This window comes from Ambystoma mexicanum, chromosome 2q (genome assembly GCF_040938575.1).
Source record: "Ambystoma mexicanum isolate Mex_15411 chromosome 2q, UKY_AmexF1_1, whole genome shotgun sequence".
Lineage (NCBI taxonomy): Eukaryota > Metazoa > Chordata > Amphibia > Caudata > Ambystomatidae > Ambystoma > Ambystoma mexicanum.
Window position 1 is genome coordinate 406,728,453 of NC_090924.1, and position 19,977 is coordinate 406,748,429.

The window sequence follows — 19,977 nt, forward strand, 5'->3', positions numbered from 1 at the left end:
AAATAGTGACTTGATGCACTCCAGCTGCCTGAAATGAGGCCAGATAAAAGCCCTAATATATTTTTTGCAGTGATCTGTAAGACTCACACTACCCAAAGATAATATGAATCATAGTATTCAAGAAAGGAGGGCAAAGTTGCATCAGAGACAGAGGCAGGTGTATCTGTTTATTCATTTTGAAAGCGGCATGGAAGCCAAATACCTGGGCAAAATATATATAGAGTAGTTTTCCACAAGTTAAACAAAAAGAAAATTTGTGTAACTTGTGGAAAACTACTCTTCTGATAACATAGATTACAATGGAACCCTTCGTAAAAATATGAAGTTAACTTATTTACTAAGTGGATGGGTAAATAGATTCTGTAACCATAAAAAATAACTGAATATTTAATTAGATGGGAATTAGCGATTCCGAATCACAGACATTACTTTGCCATTCTTTAACTGAGCTGTATAATAACATTTTGCTTACAACTGTGCAAGACAGGACCTTTCCTTGGCCCCTTTCCCAAAAATAACTTGAATGGGCTACTGTTTGATGGAGGATCTTTGGAGTGCAAGGCACCACTTGATCAAATAGTCCATATGGATATTCTCTGACAAGTCACTATCCAAACTTTTTCAGCCTTGTAGTTTCGGTAATCCGATCATTAACTCCAAATTGCTTTTTTTTTTCAAAAGAATACTTGTCCACACAATAAATAATTATTAAGGGGTACATATCATATGGATTATTTTAGGTTACATCATATTCATTACAATATGATGCACTAAATGGCAGCGCTGACCTTCCTTTTCATTGCCACTTGAATACTATAATCTATGTGAGCAAGGTCTGTGCTGCCATCTAGTGGACATTTTCAGATAAAATCCTAAAAGGGAAAATTATTATTATATGGGCGACAATCCTATTATATCAGATTTTACAGAATTCCCAAAAGACAAATTAAATCCGACAGATAATACAATTTTCATGTTGCCATCCCTCTAATCACATCACAGTTTTCTAGACATGATGGAACTAGGAGAGGGCTTTAGTAAACCAAAGTGACCCCAAATGCCGGCATTAAGGTTGATGGTAGCTCCATATTTTTCAATGGGCAGATATAAAACTGTCATCCCTGGTATTACTCACCTGGCAGGTTGAGGTGTGAGGGGCTCATAAAGCAGCGGATGATCGGGGGTTATTTCTGGAAAACCAGATGTGTAAGATCTGAAATAAGAGATATGACATTAAAAGTCAAGGATTATACTGAAAACATGCAAACATAGAAATATTTCTCAGAAAACACACAATAAAAACAATGATTTCGATCCAAGGGGAGTTTCTTGGAGCAAGAAGGGTGGACAATGAGTACATGAGGGTTACAAATCAATTATGGATATGGCTGATGTTAGGGAGATTGGCTGTGAATGTATCTAACCTAAAGTGGATGTAGCTATGGAAGAGCAGTCAGGCTTAACTCAAGGGAGGGACGAAGGCTGGTAGTGAAATCTAGTTACTCTACACTGTCATTTAAATAAAATACCCACATTGGTATACTGAAAAACATACACTATAATAAAATACCCATACAATCTCTATAATTTCAAGTATGTATTACATATATATATACAGTATGTATACAGTGCATGTATAAAGCCTTAGTGTGTTGTCCACTACCTGGTAGTAAGAAGTAAGACAAGGGAAGAAATGAGGAACCTTAGGCAATCAACAGATTCAGTTTTAAAGTAATAATCAGGACCACAATTACCAACAACAGTCATAGGAATTCAGAAATCTCTAGGACATAGTGTTAGGAGTGCCGATGTAGCCCATATAGTAAATATAACACTGACAGAGGAAAGAGGTTAAACACTTTAGAACACATGGCCCGAGGCCACCAAAAGTCTGACCACAATTAGGCTTCTAACACTAGCTAATTACATTCCTAGAAAAATAGATACAGTGTAATCTGTTATTCTTCATAAAATTACAGATCAAAATATGTTGTTCTTGCTAAAACTCAGGTATATGGCTAAAACGCCTTGGACCCAAAGGCAACGGAGGAAAAATCTCCATAGCAGGCAAGTACATCCAAAGTCACTTTAGAAGAGATCCAGATAACCTTTAAAGCCCCCATAGGAATTAACAGGACAAAGTCAATATGCATAGCCCCGTTTATAGAGAAAAGGGAAAGTTCCAGTTTTACCATACAGGTGTGAAAAAAACAGCAACCGACCCCATGGGATGCCAGAGGAGACCCTCTTTTAGAGGACCAATGCTAGGTTCAAAAAGCGGCAGCGCCAGGAGGAAGAGGAGTCGAGCAGTATTCTAGCCAATACAAGTCCATGCCAAAATGCAGTAGGAGGGGGCCTGCAGAAGCCTTTGACTGTGGGCACCACGATGGGTATATTGAATACCTCATTGTAAAGACTGGAGGGTGCCTATGTGGTTGGGTTAGAGGCACTCCAGCCAAGGCTCTCAAAGGGGTAGCAATGGAGAGCAACCAAGGCTGAGACTCAAAGGAGGTGATGCAGGCTGGTTCTTAGGTACAGTGAATACCCAAACCCCCCAACGGAATGTCTACAAACTATGTTATGGTCTAACACAGTTTGTTTATTAAATAAATTAGGTTTAGATTAATAAACACACAAAAATAAAGACTCACTTTGCATTCGGGAAACTACTACCAACATTTAACACTATATATACAGTACTATGTGGTTTCCTGTCTGTACTACACAGGTTGGTAGCGTGTTACATCAAGAGGGGTCAATGTGAGATGTAGGGGAGTTACGCCGAGATTCACAATGACAAATATTCAAATAAACTCTTACACACAAGGTTTCTTGATTAAACAATTATTAATTTATTTATCAGTCAGTTAGAATAAGCCTTTTCAGAAGGGAGCAATATAAAGCAACACACAAATACACTTAAAAAATCCACACTCTTAGTTTTCAAAATCAGTAAATACCCATTTGGGATGACACACAGACACGACCTACACCCTCAAGTGACTTCAATAGGTAGGGTGCTGTTGACATTAATATATCATTGTTGCATTTAGAATATTCTTGGGAGTAGTGTTAAAGAGACGAGAGTTCAGAATAAAACAAGTATTCACACATTTATGCTTAAGCAGGTAAGTACTCTCAATATAACCCCCAATGCAAAGTGAGTTAACCCTTTCCTGGAAGGAAGGCAAAACACATAAGCAGAAGAGAGAAGAGTCATTCAGGGAGCCAGGCCAGCCAATGTTAAGTTAGCAAAGGTCAAGGTGAACTGAACCACTTCTTGCAGGTAAGTAGAAAGTCTTTCCCAATGTTTAAAAAGTCTTTGTAGAATACAAGAAGTAAAAGTAAGGCCACAAGCTGACTAGGCTTGTGATGTAAAGAAGAAGCAAAGTAGCACAACAAGAGGTAAGTTCCTTTAGGTTGAGCAGATGACTTCTGTTACTGTGCAGCTCTGCAGATCCTGCTGTTCCTGGACCTCAGTCGTGGGGACAAGAGGGAGGATTTCTGCACTACAATGCAACGGTTACTGCTCGCAACTTGCAATCTTCAAACAAGTGGCACTTCGGTGTTTCAGCTCTTCGCGTCTACCGCAAAAAGCAACACTGCGGTTCCTGGCTGTCGAGATGGGTTTTCCTTGCATCGGGGGTCCTGCACTGTTGAGGGGGCTCAGGCTCGGTCAGTCCTGCTTCCTGGGAGTCAGGAGGATCTTCCTGGAGCTCTTGGCCAGCTTAAAAGCAATGCACACAATCTCATGTTCCTCTCCCTGGCTAATCGGTTCCAGCAGCAACTGCAGTCGAATTTCAACTAGCTCCGAGAGGATGTCCAAGTGGCTTACTTTGGAGTTGATTGGTTCCACTAACTGAAAGGGAGAAGTCGTCCTTGCAGGGGCTTCTCTGTCGATAGGAATTTGGAATTTCAGCACAGCAGCAGCAGAACTTCACCGGGCTAACCAACAGTCCAGGAGTTACAGCAGGCGTCCTCTTCAAGTTCTTCTTCGGATTCCTTCATCCAGTGGTCAACTCTGCCTTCCAAGCCAAAAAGTCTTGGCTTTTATGCCAGTTTCTCCCATTCATTCCAGGCTAGCTGTCAGTCACCCAGCAGGGTGGCTGTCCTTGCCAGACAGCCAGCCGGCCAATCACCTAAGAGTTTATTCCTGTCTCCTAGGAGACTAAGCACAGGGAGTTTTGTGCACCTCCCTCACTTCCTGCCCCCTGGAGCCACAGGCGGGCTTCACTCGTGAATCCTGACAAAGGAAAAATGAACAAAGGAACCAAACCTGGTTTGGCATGCAGAGTAAATCTCAGGAAGGACCTTTCCACAAAGAAATGGCGAAAAAAGAAGACCGGGGTCATTTTGACAAAAATGGCACCCATGGGCACTTTACTGTGGCTGCGAACGCAGCCCGCGGTAAAAACACACAATGGTAGTAAAAAGTAAACCACGGCCACCAGCCATTCTTCGAGGAAAGGGTAACATAAAAATGTTACATGAGAAGCTAGACAAAGGGGATACTAAGTAACCCCTCCAGCACCCTATTGTAGAAAGTTACAAATGTAAGTAAAGTCAATTTCACTTTACTGCTCTGGGAAACAGTAGTTTGTCCCAGAGAAGGTATGTAAACCTTTGGGAAATCTGAAAGACTTCCCCGTACCATTGCACTGAAGTTGCTGTGTGACACAATGTAAAAGATGACACCTATGGAGTTTGTCATACTCCATAATCAAAAGAAACAGATCAAAATCACATTAAAAATACATGAGTTGGAAGAAGGGTCTCACTCTCTACAGGTTAAAAATTCAAGTCATGAAAATCCAGCAAAGTTGCTGGGGGTCTCTAAGGTAGAGAGGAATTAGCACAGTTCTGAGAATTCCCCCTAACATGCTTCCAGGAAAACTCCAAGCCTCTGACACAGAGGTTAGCGAGGGGTCTTCTGATATACACAAATCCCCTCATTCACTCAGGCTGAGCAAGGCTCAGTCAGCCAATCACCCACAAGTGCATTCATGCAGCCAACAGGCGATTCATCCAAAACCAGACACAAAGAACAGTGTTATATGTATTCGGGACAACTCCGAGCCTTTCAGTATTATGGACAACTTCCAGCTTTTCAAAACACACTTTGCATTCACTCCAGTTTCAGACGGGGATGGCTTATCCACCAGACACCCACAACACAGAATGTGATTTGACTCCTCTTTCCATTCATTCAGGTCCCACCACTGTGGTGTACCCAAAACAAATCAGTCTCTGGGAAAGGCAACCCGAGAGCCATATAAGGTCCTTCCACCCAACCGGGGAAAGGGAACAGAGACAGGGCTTCTCAGGACTTTGAGAAACAGGAAACAAAGGTTGTGGCAGTAGCCATCTTTCCTTTGTTCAGGAATCCATTGATTCCTATGGCAGGGTCTGGGTGTCCATAAATGGGGGGGGGGGGTGGAGACCCAGAGCTCCTGCCAAATCAGCATGTAGCTGCCACCAGCCCATACCCTGCTCTGCGGAGCAACACACAGGTGTGCAAAAACACACATCATGATTACTAGAGGATACCTCTACCCATGGGTGCCATATGGGTATCCCAAGGGTATTGGTCACCAAAAAACTAAAGATGAAGAGCTGCACGGCCAGGTGTCCAAACTGGACTCCAGTGCAGAAAAGCCAAAGCAAACACATACAGTGAAGTAGTGGGACAAGGACAAGGGGGCCCTGTCCTGCAAAGCATTTCTAGCATCACATCCACCAACCCAGACCACGTAGGTAAGCACTCATGGTTGAGGTTCCCGAAGAGTCTGACTAGGAATGCTGAAATAACCTGTGAGTACAGGTCTTTTACAGGCATGGTTAAGAGGATGCGGTCACCCAGAAACTTGGACACTCGGCCAATGATGACACCAGACAGACAAAATTAAGAATGATCGGTCTTCAAAGGAGGGGACCCACTAGCCAGAAATAAAAGCAAAAGTGTAGATGACTCCATGAAGACAGATGATGCCAGGTCAAGAAGATTCTGACTGCATGGTGGAAATGGGTTACTAATGTGGTAAAACTGCCTGCACTCCCATTGGAGGCAGTACTAAATTACAGCTGCCAGCAACCTATTGTCTATAATCAGTGAAGAGTGGTAGGATTATCCTAGGGCCAAAACTGGGTGCTTAAAAGGGACCATTATCCTGGGAGCCATATGAGATACCATTTACTAAAAGAAAAGGGTTGCAATATGTATATGTAGAAGTAGAGTAGGAGTGGTCTTTAGTTATCCCCAGTCTTTATTAACTTCCCTTGCCAAAAGAAGGAGGTGCTTTCAACTCTGCTGAGATGCAACTGTTTTCATTCACCACTTCAGTGTGGAGCGTAGCGGAGCAGGAGTGGTCTTTGATGGTCTGTGGTGGACCAGAGGGGGACTGAGCTGGAGTGTTTGTTACCCCAAGAAGATAGCCCTACAGAGGCAATGGATAATAAGCAGCCTTGGTAAGATGCGCGTTGCGAGCGGCTGCACACTGTCTCCGACTGAGTGTGATATTTAGTATCTCTTGCTGTTGGAAGTGACACGATGATACTGTTGGAACTTTCATTTATTATATCAAAGACTAAGCTCTGAGAGGAGTGAAGCTCTTAGCCTTCACCGGCACTCACGGCTTTAGAGAGTGGTGCAGGGTGAAGGCTTGGTGCTCACTGATCGGGGAGAATGCACCAGCTTTTGTTTCTGCAGCAGTTTCAAATTCACTTCAGAGCTAATCAATTGCATGTGGGCATTTCATAGGAACCTAGCCCAATTTGCCATATTGATAAGTAACAGTCCAGGCAGACCAAGAGGGTATTGATTTGCATCCCTCCAGCGGACTGGTAGAGGTCATTGGATTTGTCTGGATTATTTTTTTATTGTATTGATTAGGGCCCTATAACACAGATACTATTGTAAGGAGCAAAGGTTGATCATTTATAGCGTTGGTGTAATCTCATGCACTATATTATAACCTTAGTATTGTTCCACAGTGAAAAGTGAGCTTGAGTGCCCAAGTACTGTTTCTCATATGCCTCCCAAAAGGATTTATGATATCCGCCATAAGGGCAAGGCGGCCAAGTCTAGTAAAACTGTGCAGACAATGCCACAGAATGCATCAGTGCCGTTGGAGAATAATCCTTGTAATTTATCTCAAAGGATAGGCCAAAGTGTCGCCATAATACACGAGGACCCTAAAATCACAAACTTTTTTAAAGTCTCTGCAAAGATTCCTTCTCCACTCTGTCACTACAGGCACAGGACATGGATAGTCTGATCAATCATGTAAGTTTGCTAGGTCTATGTGATGTGTGGAGAGAACTCCTCCAGGACATGAGAGCATACTCTTTCCACTCAGGGGCACATGCCTCACTTTCCAGGCTAGATTATTTCTTCATCCCAGCAACTGATTTACATAGGGCGCAAAAAATAGACATTCTCCCCCCCGGGGCATCTCTGACCACTCCCCATTAGAACTGACACTCATAACATCCAGGCGGATTCCACCGCCGAGCTGGAGCCTAAATGAAAATCGAAAAATGGCTATTACGGCCCCATAAGGCATGAAGAGATAAGCCTGAGTTACATATCGCTAGGGAGCGGCCCCCCTCCTGGCACACCTATTGCTGGACCCCCAGACCTCCCCATAGAGCTCTAAATCGGCAAACTACTCCAGAGCGGGGCACCACTTTCAGGCACTGCCTCCCAAGGGGACAACTGGTACCACAAAACCGTGCACAACTACCACTCTCGACACACAGATACCCCCAACAGCACTTGTCCGATGGTGAAGACGGACAAATCCCAGAGAAAATTCACTTTCGAATCCAGAACGACCCCCAAAACCCCTAGACTCCAAGAAGAACCGGAGACACCAACCGACAGTGAAAACCAAATGGCTGAGGGAATCGCTGCAACCGACATCAAGGGACTCCTATTGGACCTAAAGGCAGGCATAGGGAGTCTGAACAACAAGATGGACGGCCTCTCCTCTAAAGTAGATGATCTCCAACACAGAATGGACACCCATACCGAGCGCCTCAACGAGGTAGAACAACGCATATCCAATCTGGACGACGGCGCGGTGACCCTTGAAGCTAGAGTCACTCAGCTTGAGACCCAGATGAAGGCCACCACCGTGCGAAGATTTAGAAGGTCGTTCCCGAAGAAATAATATCACGATTATCGGGGTGAGGGAGCACCAGCCTGAAACAAAGATGGAGGACTTTGTTGAATCGCTATGCACCACCCTTTTCGGCCGGGAAGCCCTCTAACACTTATTCGTAGTGGAAAGAGCACACAGGATCCCATCCTCCAAACCCATCCCAGGTGCCCCTGCCAGGCCGATAATAGCAAAATTACTCAACTATAAAAGACCACGATGCCATCCTACGACTGGCCAGGGAGATCGGAGAGCTACACCACGATGGAGACAGGCTCCACTTTTATCCAGACTTCTACCCAGCCGTCCAGTCCCAGAGAAGATCCTTCACTGCCACCAGGCAAAGGCTCAAAGGCAACCAATTTTCATACTCAATGCTCTTTCTGGCACGCCTCAGAGTCCAGCAGGGGGGAAGTCAATTTTTTCCAAACACCGGAGGAGGCTAACGCATTCCTAGATCGGGAAGGATGCACCAGGCTAAACATCAACCAGGCACAAGCACAAAAAGAAAGAAGCCGCAGAAACCCAACATGACTGACTCAAGGTCATCGGCACTAAAACCTGTGCACAAAACACAGCAACTTGTCCGAAACAAACATAGGAGTTAATCACTCCGAGGCCGTGCAACTTGGGAAGCCCCTAGCACCCCTTGCAAAGCAAAGTTAACTCAATCGTTCATTGTTAATGAGTCAGAGAACAAGGGACAGACCCGCGCCGTTGCGGATCCTACCCCGACCAAAGGAGCAAACGGACAAGTTGGGGGTTGCCCGTGCAAAGAAGGAAGTTGGAGAACAAGGTTAGGTATGCGCCCCCGAACCGCCGGCACCCCCAATCCACCACACTCTATTGCACCCCCTCTTTCGCACACCCTGGAGACCTCCAACAATCAGTCGCCGGCATCACCAGCAGTGCCAGAAGACCCCTCGAGTCTCACTCAACAACAGCTGCATACATCTACACACCAAACAAACAATTCAAGGTCGCCACTTGGAACATTGGAGGGGGCAATCGCCCCTCTAAAACAAGGAAGATCCTCCAATACCTGAAGAGGCATGAAGTAGATGTGGCCATGATCCAAGAAACACACCTTCTGGAATAGGAACAGCATTGGGCCCGAAACTGGGGTTGCCATAGATATTTCTCCTCGTATTCAGCCTACGCCAGAGGGTGGCGATCCTGATCAGTAGGCGAACTGGATTTCAGCTGATAAACTCTGTAAAAGACACAGAAGGCAGATCTCTCTTGGTGATAGGGATAGTGGAAGGCAAAGAAATCGCCTTGGTCAACTCATATGGCCCCAATGTGGATGGTGCAAACAACTGATTGGGTGCTTACACACCTCTCAACGCAAGCCGCGGAGACGATCATCTGGGGAGGCGATCTCAACACTGCCCTGAACCCCGCAAAAGACAGGTCACGGAACACAGCACTCCGATCTCCAAGGCCGCCCTCAAGGTACGGGAAATATGCAAAGCCTATGATTTGGTAGACGCGTGGAGGCACGGTAACTGGGATCAGCGCGACTACACGTTTCACTCAGCAGTACATAACACCAATTCCAGAATAGACTACCTGTTCATCTCCAACAGAGGTTTGTTTCAGTGGGAGCCCTACCTACAACCTTTTCCGATCGCTCCCCGGTAACCCTCATTTGCAACCCAGCCACCTGCAAGTCTCGCCTGCTGCATTGGCGCTTCAAATCGGGCTCACTGCAGGACCAAGTGTTCACTTCAGAACAACGTGACGAGATCTCAGCATTTTTGGAAACAAATGTGAGCTCGGTGGCTTCGATGAGCATGATTTGGGAAGCATTAAAGTGCTTTGTGAGAGGGTCTGCCTGGCTAAGGAGAACGGCATCCTTAAACTGATCCGTCGGGAACTAACCTCCAGTGAAGAACGACTAAAGCTCCTCGAACTTAAACACTCTACCACGAATGACTCCCGCGCCCAGAGAAGAGCTGCAAACGTACAGGACCACAGCAGAACGAGAAATAAAATTCCTAGGCCGGAACAGACAGATCCAACAATACGGCAAAGGCCAAAAACCTGGAGCCCTCCTGGCAAAACTAATAAATGCCGACAGGAAGCCCACAACGGTCGAAAGAATACACTCCAGTCAAGGTACAATCGTGCACACAGACGAAGCAATAGCAGACACATTCCAATCCTTTTAGCAAGACCTATGCACCTCAAAATACACCCCAGACACCGACGCACTACACAGGTATCTTGAAGACACAGAACTATATTGGGTAGAGAGAGAACTACGAGAACCCCTCAATGAACCCATCACGTCAGAAGAAATAGTTGAAGCCATCAAATCCCTTCCGAACACCAAAGCCCCAGGACCCGATGGCCTAACCGGGGAATTTTACAAAGCTTTCGCAAATACCCTAGCTGCCCTTCTTGCCGAGGTTTACTGTGAGGCGCTAGAATCAGGTTCCCTCCCGCAGACTACCCGGGAGGCCAATATCATCCTCTTACACAAGACTGGCAAACCCCCAGAAGAATATGCGTCGTATAGGCCCATTTCTCCACTTAATTTAGATAACAAAATACTGGCGAAAATACTCACCAAGAGGATGATACCACTGATGCCTGGTCTCGTGCTTGCGGATCAGGCTGGTTTGTGCCAGGCCGCAATATGACATTTGGCATCAGAAGGCTGTTTGGGATCATGGAGGCTCTTGACCTAGATCACCAGGCTGTTGTGGTTTTGCTCGACGGCGAGAAAGCTTTTGACTCGGCCCTTCTTATTTGCAGTACTCACCCGGATGGGCCTGGCAGCCTGTTTTATTAAACTAATATCCTTATTTTACAACAATCCCCAGGCTACAATTGTAGTGTGCTTGGCTAGATTGGCCTGCACCCTGGCAGTGATCCTACGCCTCCTCTTTTGTTGAGGTAGTGCATGGCCACTGTGTTGTCCGTCATTATCAGGACATTTTTCCCTTGTACAGATGGCAGAAAAGCCTTCAGCGCTAGTCCGATTGCTCTCAGCTCTAACAGGTTGATATGTAGTCTGGACTCCGATGGAGACCAACGACCGCTGATGGTCAAGTCGTTGGCATGGGCTCCCGACCCCGTGAGTGAGGCATCCGTGACTACTGTTATCTCCGGCCATGGTTGCCAAAACAATTCTCCTTTCAGAACGTTCTCCTGACAGGCCCACCACTGAAGGTCTCGAGCCACCTTCTCCGGAACCTGAAGGAGATCTGTCATTCCCCCTGAGAATTGCGACCACTGAATTCTTAGTGCCCACTGGAGAGATCTCATTCTCAGGCGAGCCTCTGGCACAAGGAAAATGCAGGATGCCATGAGGCCTAGCAACCTCAAAAAAGTCGAAGGCTGGGAGACGTTGGGCATTTTGAAACTTGGTGACCATCTGCAGAATATCTTGAGCCCTCACCTCTGGTGGCGAGGCTTTCCCAGGGAAGTGTCCAGGACCGCTCCAATGAACTGGAGTCTCTGTGATGCTATCATCTGTGACTTCTTTAAATTGAGGGAGAAGCCCAGTTTGTGAAGGAAGTGGCAGACATAATCTAGTTGGATCTGAGCTTGTTCGAAAGATACTGCTCTGATCAACCAATCGTCTAGGTAAGGGTAGACGTGGATCCCCTCCCTCCTTAGACTTGCAGCCACTACCAACATTAGCCTGGTGAAGACCCTCGGGGCGGAGGTCAGCCCAAATGGCAGTACTCGAAATTGATAGTGAGAGTTGCCAATTGCGAACCTCAGGTATTTCCTGTGTTTGAGATGGGTTGGCACATGGAAATAAGTATCCTGAAGGTCTAGAGATACCAGCCAGTCCTGAAGCTGGAGGGCCTGAAGGATCTGAGAGAGAGTTACCATCCTGAACTTGTCCTTCCTGAGGAATTTGTTCAATTGGGACTCGGTCCTTCTTCGGTATCAAGAAGTAGGGGGAATACCAACCCTTGTTCCTCTCCGCTACAGGTACCGGTTCTATGGCACCTTTCTCCAGCAGGTCTAGAATCTCCTGCAAAAGGAGCGGGTCTGGAAACTTCAAAGAGTTGTTCCCCGGTGGATGACTCTGAGGGGTGCGTAGAAAAGGCAGGCAGTAACCTTGGGCAACTGTCTCCAATGCCCAAGCATCTGACGTAATAGCCTGCCATTCCGTCAGATGTTGAGTTAACCTGCCCCCTACTGGTGTTTTGTGAGGAGAGTCCTCAGAGCGGTTTAGAAGCACCTGCTGCTGCTGCGGCTTTTATCATTTTAACTCGTCCACCTCGGGTAAATTTCTTTTGGCCTCTTTGAGCCGGCTGTCCCCTGCCTCTTCCAAATGCGGACTAGAAACGAAAGGACCTACCTCTCCAAGAGGTTCCTGAGGGGCGATAGGGAGTTTGACGGATTGCAGCTCCAAGGGATTTTGCTGCTGCCTTAGATGTTTGTAACTTCTCTAGACTGTCATCAGCCTTTTTACCAAATAAAGAAGAGCCGTCAAAGGGCATATTCAAAAGCCTGGCCTGTACATCTGGAGCAAAACCAGACTTTCGCAACCATGCAAATCTGCGAATTGTAGTACTTGCCGCCATGGCCCTGCTGACACTGTCGGCAGAATCAATGCCAGTTTGAATGGATTCGCACATTGCGTCTTTACCATCTTTAATGATGTTCAGAAAAGCTTCCCTTTCTTCTCCTTCCGGGAGGCAGTCAGCCGCTGATGAAGCACACTCCCAAAGTGTATGGCTGAATCTTGCGAGCGTACAAGTAGCATTAATGGATCTAAGTGCCATGCTACACACAGAAAAGACCTTTTTTGACATAGCTTCAAATCTCTTATCATCCCTGTCTTGTGGAACATTAGGGTATGCAGATCTACTGTTCGATGAAGTTGCTGCTTGAACAACCAGACTCTCTGGAGTTGGATGTTTTGAAAAATATTCAGGGTCAGAAGCAGATACCATATATTTGGCAGATAGTTTCTTGTTAACTGCCGGGATAACCTCAGGAGCTTCCCAGTTGGTCGATATTTTCCTCTGCAATGCAGTATGGACTGGAACCACAGGATCTTCCTGTAAGATCATCTTGTTGAAAAGTAGGTAAAGGTGTAGACCAACCCATGGATTCTATTATTCTGGCCATTAAATTTCTATAAGGGGTCTCAGCATGTTCCCCTGGGTCTGGTTTGGCATATTCTACTTCTGGGGAAGTATCCAACCCACTTGCATCATGCAAGGAATCTTGCAGGTCCTTCAACCTATTTTCTTCAGAGATAAATTCCTCTGGTACAGGTTGTGTAGTTCTCTGCAACCCAAAAGGTCTTTCCTGATCAGAATCCTCACCTTCTTCATAAATCGAGGACAAGGCATTGAAATAATCTGACCTTGGAAAAGGCTTAAAACCCATTTCTAAAGCAGAAGGGGCTAAGCTTGTGGTAACCGGTTGAGAAAGCGTCGACGTGGAAGTCAAAGGCTTCGAAGAAACCGAAAAGGGTGTCGAAAAGGTATGAAGCGACCTCGAAGAACTCGAGAGGATCGTAATCCTACTCGGAGTCGTCGAGGTTATCAATGACATTCTCAGGTCATGATAGGAGCCCTCGGTATGACTATTGACTGCGAGGTAGTGACAGTCGTAGGTTTCTCCTTTATCGGCGTCGACATCGGCATCGAGGACGGCGTCGATTCGTCCGATCTATGCGTCGATGGGCCCTTCGATAATGTCGTCGATGACGCAGATTTATGAGTCGAAGAGGCCTTCGACGAAGACGTCGATGACGCAGTCTTACTGCCTTTTCTCGAGGGTTCGGGACGCTCGAGTAGTTTTTCGCCGGGTGCAACGACTCGCGGCGTTTCGACTTTTCGGGTCTTTCACCCAGGGTATCACCTTTAGCCGTCTCCGAGGGGGTGGAGGCCGCTTTCTCGAAGACGCCAAGCATCTTTTTACGGAATTCCTCCCACTTGGCTGGAGAGCTATGTTTTGTGGGGCAGGTGACCCTTTCAGGGGAAACAGAAGAAGACGAAGAGGTAGGTCTTCAACGCCTCTTTTTCGAATGTTTGGATCTCGAAGAGTGATGGGAACTGCTTCGAGACCTCGAACGAGAATGTTTACCGTGACGGCGAGGAGACGAATGTCTCGACTCTGCCGAGGAAACTTTCGAAGGAGTAGAAGTTTTAAGAGTCTTACCTCTTTCGAGCTTCCCCTTACGCTCCTTCAAGGCTTTCGCCGTCATGGACATGCAGTCCTCGCATTCTGAACAATGGTGCTCTGATCCCAGGCACCACAAACAGATCCTGTGAGGATCCGTCAACGACATTTTCTTTCCACAATCTCGACACTTTTTGAAGCCGGACCGTGGTGTCGACGGTTCAGATGAGGAAGCCATTGAAACAAGTAAAATATACTCGAGGAATAAGTAATATACTTTGACTAACGAACTGAGCAACACGATTCCGAAGCCCACGAAGCGCGGAAAAACGGAACTGAGCAACGGACACTGCGCAAGTCTATTTATACGCATGATGACGTCGGCACCGATACGGAGGCTGTTGAGGGACACCGACTCGAGGGATGTCGACGCGCAGCACCCTCTACTGAAAAAAAATTCCAAGGCCAGCAAGCTGGAAGTGATCTATCAAGATAAGGAATATGTCAGAGAACACAATCCCTTCGAAAGAGCTGTTCATAAGGCATTCTCCCCAGAGCCCTTGCAATATTCTTAAACACTTTTAGTGTCTTTAGTTCCTTGGGTTCCCTTCCCCAAGCTTCAACTTTTTCAAGTTCCAAACATCACAAAAGAAACAGAACGGTTCCTTAGGAAATTTCTCAGGGTTCCCTTCCCCAAGCTTCAATCCTTTCAACACTACAAAACAATAAGTCTCCAACTTGGCTAGGGCTCTCAGGGTTCCCTTCCCCAAAACCAGGCCCCTTTCATTTTACAACACAAATTCAGTTTCGTCAGGATGTACTCTGCTTTTCCTTCAATATCATGAAATAGTAGGCATTACACTTTGTTATGCCCCTCAGGGTTCCCTTCCCCAAGCGTAGGCCCCTTTGGTTTCAAACGCAAGTTCAGCTTGTCAGTACAATCAGAGACTTTCAAAACCGCCTGGTTCTTTGCTCCTCCTAGGCGTGACCACTCTGATCTGTAACCCCTCTCTTTATTCCTTGCTCTCCTTTTAAACCTTTCACATTCAGGTGCTTCTTGCATCCCTTCTTGCTTTCCTTTGCTTCTTCCTTGTGCACTTGCACCTTCCCTTTGCTGTTCCTTTTTTCCACTGTGCACTCTTGCACCTTCCATTGCTTTCTTATTGTGCCTCTTGTGCAGCTTACAAACTTTCTTTTCCCTTCATGTGCACACTTGTCTGTTTCGTTCTCCGGCTTTCCTGCACACTTAAACCTCCGTCTCGTTATCGTGCACACTGTGCACTCTAAGGGCCTCATTACACGGACGGCGGTAAGGAAATAACGTTACCGGTAAGTGAATACCAGTAACGCTAAATTTCCTATCCAATTACGACCCGGACTTGCCTCTATTAGCGCCATTGTTAAGTACGGTGGCACTAATAGCGGCAAGTCCGTGGGCGCGCGACCCCCAGGTCGGAAATGGCGGCATGTCGATAATAGCATCCCATCACAAGGTAGGCGGACATGGTAATAGCGGCATGGTAAAGACCCCAAAAAACCCTACCGCCATGGCGCTAATACCGGCATCGCGAAGCACCCGTTAAGAGACCTGAGCAGTCCACCTGCCACAGGTGGACACATCCAGCACAGGTGTAGGGGATGGAGACTGTGGCAGCACAAAAGGGCACACCACACCCCTTCCCACACAAAAATGCTTCCAATACTGCCCGCATTACATGGGCTGGAGGATGTGATTGTAGTGCGGCACGATCAACAACACGAAGCACAGAGGAGACGCAGTAGGAGTAGGGCAAGACAGGCGCAGCAAGCACCAGCAGGGCACCCAGAAATACCACAGAACCAGCAGGAAGAGGACAAGAAAATTGCACATAGCCGTACCTGCGCTGTGATGGAGCAGGCATCCGGCCTCTACAACACACAGCATCGGTCCCTAAGTGTGCTGGGTGAAGCCCTCCTGTACGGCCATGACAAAGTGCCGAAAAAAACCATGGCATGTGTGTTGCGGGACTAAAATGACATCAGGCGGAATGTGACTATGCCACCTGACATGCAAGCACAAGATGAGGATGATGAGGATGGCTCAAAATGCCCGCAGGGACATGCAAGTGGCAATGTTCAGGCAGGACACGATGTGCGTCAGCATCTGATGCATCAGATTGCATGTCATACAAGGTATGACTGTAATGGATAAATATGGGTATTACTGCCCTGATGCATGTGGTCAGTCCCACAAAGAACCATCTCCCCAATACAGTACACACACACAATGATGAATACCAAGCCAGTGTAAACTTTCAAACAGTGTATTGTGAACAAAAGACAACAATAAGTGCAGGGCCCCAACTGTGAAAACACCCTTACCCCTCTGCCCCCACAACACTCCCAAAATCACCCTTAACCTCCTCCCCCCACAACACCCCCATGTGAGCCTCATGGCGTGAATGTGTCCTTCTCCACATGTGGCACCCAGTCCTTGCTGGCCCTATTTGCCAGTGCCTGCTCCGTCATCTGGTGGTTGTGAAGTGGTGAAGTGGTGCGCCGCAGGTTGCGCAGAGACCAGCGTAGGGGGCTAGTTTTCTGTGAACTCCCAGAGGAGGTGGGGCCCGGTTCATCCTGGGTTGTGAGTGGGCATCAGAGCTCAATTGCGTCTGCTATGCGGTTCATGGCCTGCCTGAGTTGGGCCATTTCATTGCAGATTCTGTTGGTGCATGCCTCCATGCCCTCCCTCGTCTGCTGTGCAAATGTACCGATGTCCTCCCTCAGGCGGCCTGTCTCAGCCACATGCTGCCCTACTAGCCCAGTCATCTCGGTCTGCCTCTGAAAGATGGATGGATCCATGGCACTTGCATCAGGTGAGAATACCTGGGGGCTCCATGGCCCTTCAAGGGTGGGGGTGGGTGATTCTCCTTGGCTACCCGGACCTGATGACAACCTCAGGCTTGCCAGTAAGGGGCGTGTTGGTCTGGGGCTCTGGCTTAGATCCTCAATGCCTGGTGCTTCCTCCTCATCCAAAAGTGGGGCAGTGGCTGCTGCCTCACCCGTTGAGCTGGTGGCAGCAGAGTGCATTTCCTCAATGCTGCCTTCACTTGCTGGGAGAGACACTCCCGTGGGTGCCACGACGGCAGCAGGCATGGCCTCTGGCTGCGTGCAACTGGTGCTCCTGCTGCCTTTGTCCCTGTGGTCATGGTCACTCCTCCTGGCTGACCTTGAGGATGTGGCGGTGTCCCCTGTGGCATCCCTCCTGGGTTTTTTGCTGGATGTGGGAGCAGGTGTGGAAGTGCATGCCTCCTCAGTTTCTGTGTGTGATCCTGTACGGGCGAGAAATGGGGAAAATCATCATTTATGGGTCGACCTGCCTTATGCTGAATGAATACGTCATGCCGTTCTATGCATTTAGGGCTCTTTAGTGTGGATGCAGGTAATGGGGATGTTGGGTGGGTCATGCATGAATGGCTCTGTGTTGAACGGGTAATGTGGTGATGCATGCATGTTTGTTTGTGGCTGGATCCACGGCATTCATATGGACACATGATTGGGGGGGACCATCACACTTCACTGTGCATGGTTTGATGCATACACTCACCTCCATCAGACGAAATGGCAACGCCATGCTCCATTTGTCCAACTCCCTCGATGGATTCCACTCCGATTGTCGATGCACAGGTCTCTTCCCACTCACTGAGGTTAATCGGCGATTCGCTGCCTCCTCCTGTGCCCGTAGCCAGGTTGCGGTTTACGGATAGGATGTTCCTCACACGGAGCCGGAGGTCGTCCCAACTCTTTCGGCAGTCTTTAACTGTGCGGGTGGTGGTGCCTACCGCGCTGACCTTGTGGGCTACCTCTTCCCAGATGGCCTTCTTCTTCAGGATGGTCTCCCGCCGCATGTCGTTGCAGAAGACCACCTGTGCATTTTCTGCTAGTGTCTTAGTGAGCATTATGAGCTCCGCCTTGCTGAATTTCTCCTTGCGTTGCCGCTCTGACAATTTTTTCACGGCCTTGGGCACCTTTACAGTCTCCTGGAAGGATTTTCGAACGTATTTCCTGGTAAGGTGTCCTGGATAAGGAGGATGGCAATGGATTGTGTTTTTAAAGATGGCCGCCGTGCTGTTTCCCGTTCCTGTGCGATGACGCTATTTCCGGTTCCGCAAAAGAACGGTCACCGCTATTAGCGGTGACCGCTAATGCCGATGTCCGCTAATTGTGGTGACCGCTATTTGCATGTGGCGGCAGGTCAGAAGTGCTAACAGCGCTTTCGACGATGCCGTTAAGGGACTTTTTGGGGACTTTTGGGGCATGGCGGTAGGATCATTACCGGCATGGCGCTATGCTCGTGCCCGTGAACTCGTAATGGCACGCAATTGGCGGCCTCTTGCGAGGGCGGACACGCTAATGACGCCATGCCGGTAAATTCCTATTTTTACTGCACAACGTGTAATGAGGCCCTAAATCTTTAATCCACTTTTCCTTCTTTGCACTGTTCAAATGCCCTTCTTTCACTTTACTTTTCTTCTGTGCCGCTAGCGCAACTTCCTTCTTTCCATTTCTCTTATTTTGATTATTTCTTACACTTGTCTGTCCTTTATACACTTTATCTCACTTTCCGCTGTGTGTCGCTTTCAAACACTGTCTTCCTTCCGCTCCACTTCAGTCAAAAAAGTAAGCAATCTGGAGAATAGAGCAGAAGAAGCCGAAGGGCGCGCAGGGAGGAATAACATATGTATAGTGGGGCTTCCGGAGGGAGAGGAAGGACCTAACCCAACGGACTACGTCGAGACCATGTTGCTGCAAGAAATAGGAGGAGGGGCGCTTACCCAAGGGTTTGCGGTGGAGAGGGCACACAGGGCCCTGACAAGGAAACCTCCCCCTCGGGGCCCCCCTAAGGCCTATAATTGCCAAAATAATGAACTACCCAGACAGAGAGAAGATCTTGGAACACTTCCGGAAAGGCTGTACAATACAAATAGCTTCCGCGTCTATTACGGCATACCCGGATTATACCCTTTTGGTCCAGACATGACTGAACTATGGGACAGTGAAGAAGAGATTGCGTGAAGCGGGCTATAGATACATGCTGATGTACACTGCTTAACTGAAAGTGTTCCACAAGAACAGGGCCTTGTTCTTGGAGACCCCTGAGGACGCGACAGAATGGCTGGAACCCCAGAATTGTCCATTGGAAACCGACAGGCAGAAGGAGGGCCGAACAGTTAAGTGAGGCAGCGACTCCAGAAACCGAGGTGCTGTATGAACTGTGACATTGGGACTTTAATATAAGAAACGGCAATGGTGACCTGGAAATTGATAAGCAGTAGGTTAAGCATGTAGATTTGTGCGAGCATAGCATAATGGTGCACAATTGCAGGAAGCACAAAGCACTCACTCTTACACCCCTAATGTTAGTTGGGTTGCCGGTAGTGTGGCAACCCCCTGCTGTGTCCTTAGCACCGGCTTTGCTGAGTAGGGACTAAATGCGGGAGGGCTTGAGATCCAGGGATGGAGCTGGGCAACAGTTGGGAACGGGAAGGGAGGGGGGCGGGAGGGGAATTGGGGAGTGTGCAGTGTTTTTAGTTGGGGAACAAGCAGTTGGGGAGTTTGTAAGGGAATGAGCTTATATCCACGTGCAACAGCAAAGTAGACGTTGGGCATGGAAGGTCAGAGGGGGGACAGGATATGGATGAGAGGAAACAAGATTATGATGTAACTGAGGAGGCAA

The 19,977-nt window shown here is 47.6% G+C and overlaps 1 protein-coding gene across 3 annotated transcripts in view; it reads right to left on the reverse strand.

The window, feature by feature from the left end:
* ARAF (A-Raf proto-oncogene, serine/threonine kinase) overlaps window positions 1-19,977 on the reverse strand; it is a 1,000,066-nt gene that overhangs the window by 669,875 nt on the left and 310,214 nt on the right. For all 3 annotated transcript variants that reach the window (XM_069647431.1, XM_069647429.1, XM_069647432.1), the window contains exon 6: window positions 1,136-1,213. In XM_069647431.1, the coding sequence (XP_069503532.1) occupies window positions 1,136-1,213 (78 nt within the window). The remainder of the gene's footprint in view (window positions 1-1,135; window positions 1,214-19,977) is intronic.